Source organism: Micropterus dolomieu, linkage group LG21 (assembly GCF_021292245.1).
Source record: "Micropterus dolomieu isolate WLL.071019.BEF.003 ecotype Adirondacks linkage group LG21, ASM2129224v1, whole genome shotgun sequence".
NCBI classification, from domain to species: Eukaryota; Metazoa; Chordata; class Actinopteri; order Centrarchiformes; family Centrarchidae; genus Micropterus; species Micropterus dolomieu.
In genome coordinates, this window is record NC_060170.1 from 36,122,711 (window position 1) to 36,125,397 (window position 2,687).

A 2,687-nucleotide genomic window follows, 5' to 3' on the forward strand; every position below is an offset into this window, starting at 1 on the left:
CTGCAAACGCGTCAGACAGCAAGGTACAGATACTGCAAACGCGTCAGACAGCAAGGTACAGATACTGCAAACGCGTCAGACAGCAAGGTACAGATACTGCAAACGCGTCAGACAGCAAGGTACAGATACTGCAAACGCGTCAGACAGCAAGGTACAGATACTGCAAACGCGTCAGACAGCAAGGTACAGATACTGCAAACGCGTCAGACAGCAAGGTACAGATACTGCAAACGCGTCAGACAGCAAGGTACAGATACTGCAAACGCGTCAGACAGCAAGGTACAGATACTGCAAACGCGTCAGACAGCAAGGTACAGATACTGCAAACGCGTCAGACAGCAAGGTACTGATACTGCAAACGCGTCAGACAGCAAGGTACTGATACTGCAAACGCGTCAGACCGCAAGGTACTGATACTGCAAACGCGTCAGACCGCAAGGTACAGATACTGCAAACGCGTCAGACCGCAAGGTACAGATACTGCAAACGCGTCAGACAGCAAGGTACAGATACTGCAAACGCGTCAGACCGCAAGGTACAGATACTGCAAACGCGTCAGACCGCAAGGTACAGATACTGCAAACGCGTCAGAGTACTAAGTAATACTTAGTAGTAACACAACTGTTTTTGCTCCTGCAGGTGTGGCTCTGCGTTGGGGGCGTTGCTCTGAGGAGGAGAATCAGCGAATCAGAACTAACATTGCAGACTTTCTGGCTCTGACAGGCCTGAGTTCAGCCAATCAGCTTCTGTTTCCTCAGAGGTACAAGGAGCAGGAGGTGGAGATCAGGAGGCTGAGAGCTAAGCATCACTTCCTGGAGAGGATCGGTATGTAGACCTGGGACTTTATGAAAGCTGGTGTTTCACGGGCCCCTGTCTGTGTTCGGCGTGGTTGTACGGGCGTCTGTCTGCGTGGTTTTACGGGCGTCTGTCTGCGTGGTTTTACGGGCTTCTGTCGGCGTGGTTTTACAGGCTTCTGTCGGCGTGGTTTTTCAGGCTTCTGTCGGCGTGGTTTTACAGGCTTCTGTCGGCGTGGTTTTTCAGGCTTCTGTCGGCGTGGTTTTTCAGGCTTCTGTCGGCGTGGTTTTACAGGCTTCTGTCGGCGTGGTTTTTCAGGCTTCTGTCGGCGTGGTTTTACAGGCTTCTGTCGGCGTGGTTTTACAGGCGTCTGTCTGCGTGGTTTTACGGGCTTCTGTCGGCGTGGTTTTACGGGCTTCTGTCGGCGTGGTTTTACGGGCTTCTGTCGGCGTGGTTTTACAGGCTTCTGTCGGCGTGGTTTTACAGGCTTCTGTCGGCGTGGTTTTACAGGCTTCTGTCGGCGTGGTTTTTCAGGCTTCTGTCGGCGTGGTTTTTCAGGCTTCTGTCGGCGTGGTTTTACAGGCTTCTGTCGGCGTGGTTTTACAGGCTTCTGTCTGTGTTCTACAGTCGTCTGTCGGCGTGGTTCTATGGGCCTCTGTTTCCATTTGACATGGTTTTACGGGGCTATATCTGCGTTCGGCCTGGTTTTACGGGCGTCTGTCGGCGTGGTTTTACGGGCGTCTGTCGGCGTGGTTTTACGGGCGTCTGTCGGCGTGGTTTTACGGTCTCTCTCTCTCTCTCCCTCTCTGTATCTCTCTCTCTCTGTATCTCTGTCTCTGTATCTCTGTCTCTCTGTGTATCTCTGTCTCTCTGTATCTCTCTCTCCCTCTCTGTCTCTCCCTCTCTGTATCTCTCTCTGTCTCTCTGTGTATCTCTGTCTCTCTCTCTGTATCTCTGTCTCTCTGTGTATCTCTGTCTCTCTGTGTATCTCTGTCTCTCTGTGTATCTCTGTCTCTCTGTGTATCTCTGTCTCCCTCTCTGTATCTCTCTCTCTGTCTCTGTATCTTTGTCTCTCTGTCTCTCTCTCTGTATCTCTCTCTCTGTCTCTGTATCTCTCTCTCTGTCTCTGTATCTTTGTCTCTCTGTATCTCTCTCTCTGTATCTCTGTATCTCTCTCTGTCTCTCGCTCTCTGTATCTCTTTGTATCTCTCTGTATCTCTCTCTCTCTTTGTGTCTCTCTCTATCTCTCTCTGTCTGTATCTCTCTCTGTCTGTATCTCTCTCTGTCTGTATCTCTCTCTGTCTGTATCTCTGTCTCTCTGTATCTCTCTGTATATCTCTGTGTCTCTGTCTCTGTCTCTGTATCTTTGTCTCTCTGTCTCTCTCTCTGTGTATCTCTGTCTCTCTCTCTGTGTCTCTCTGTCTCTCTGTATCTCTGTCTCTCTGTATCTCTCTCTCCCTCTCTGTATCTCTCTCCCTCTCTGTATCTCTCTCTCCCTCTCTGTATCTCTCTCTCCCTCTCTGTATCTCTCTCTCCCTCTCTGTATCTCTCTGTCTCTCGCTCTCTGTATCTCTTTGTATCTCTCTGTATCTCTCTCTGTATCTCTGTCTCTCTATCTCATTGTCTCTCTGTATCTCTCTCTCTTTGTGTCTCTCTCTTTGTGTCTCTCTCTCTATCTCTCTCGGTCTGTGTCTCTCTGTCTCTGTATCTCTCTGTATCTCTCTCTGTCTGTATCTCTGTATCTGTCTGTATCTCTCTCTGTCTGTATCTCTGTCTCTGTGTCTCTCTGTCTCTGTATCTCTCTCTGTCTCTGTATCTCTCTCTCTCTGTCTCTCTGTCTCTGTATCTCTATCTCTCTGTATCTCTGTCTCTGTCTCTCTCTCTCTCTCTGT

At 49.6% G+C, this 2,687-nt stretch overlaps 1 protein-coding gene across 3 annotated transcripts in view; it reads left to right on the plus strand.

The window, feature by feature from the left end:
• LOC123960747 (transcription termination factor 1-like) overlaps positions 1 to 2,687 on the plus strand; it is a 16,372-nt gene that overhangs the window by 3,881 nt on the left and 9,804 nt on the right. For all 3 annotated transcript variants that reach the window (XM_046035675.1, XM_046035676.1, XM_046035677.1), the window contains exon 4: positions 640 to 825. In XM_046035675.1, coding sequence (XP_045891631.1) covers positions 640 to 825 — 186 coding nt within the window. The remainder of the gene's footprint in view (positions 1 to 639; positions 826 to 2,687) is intronic.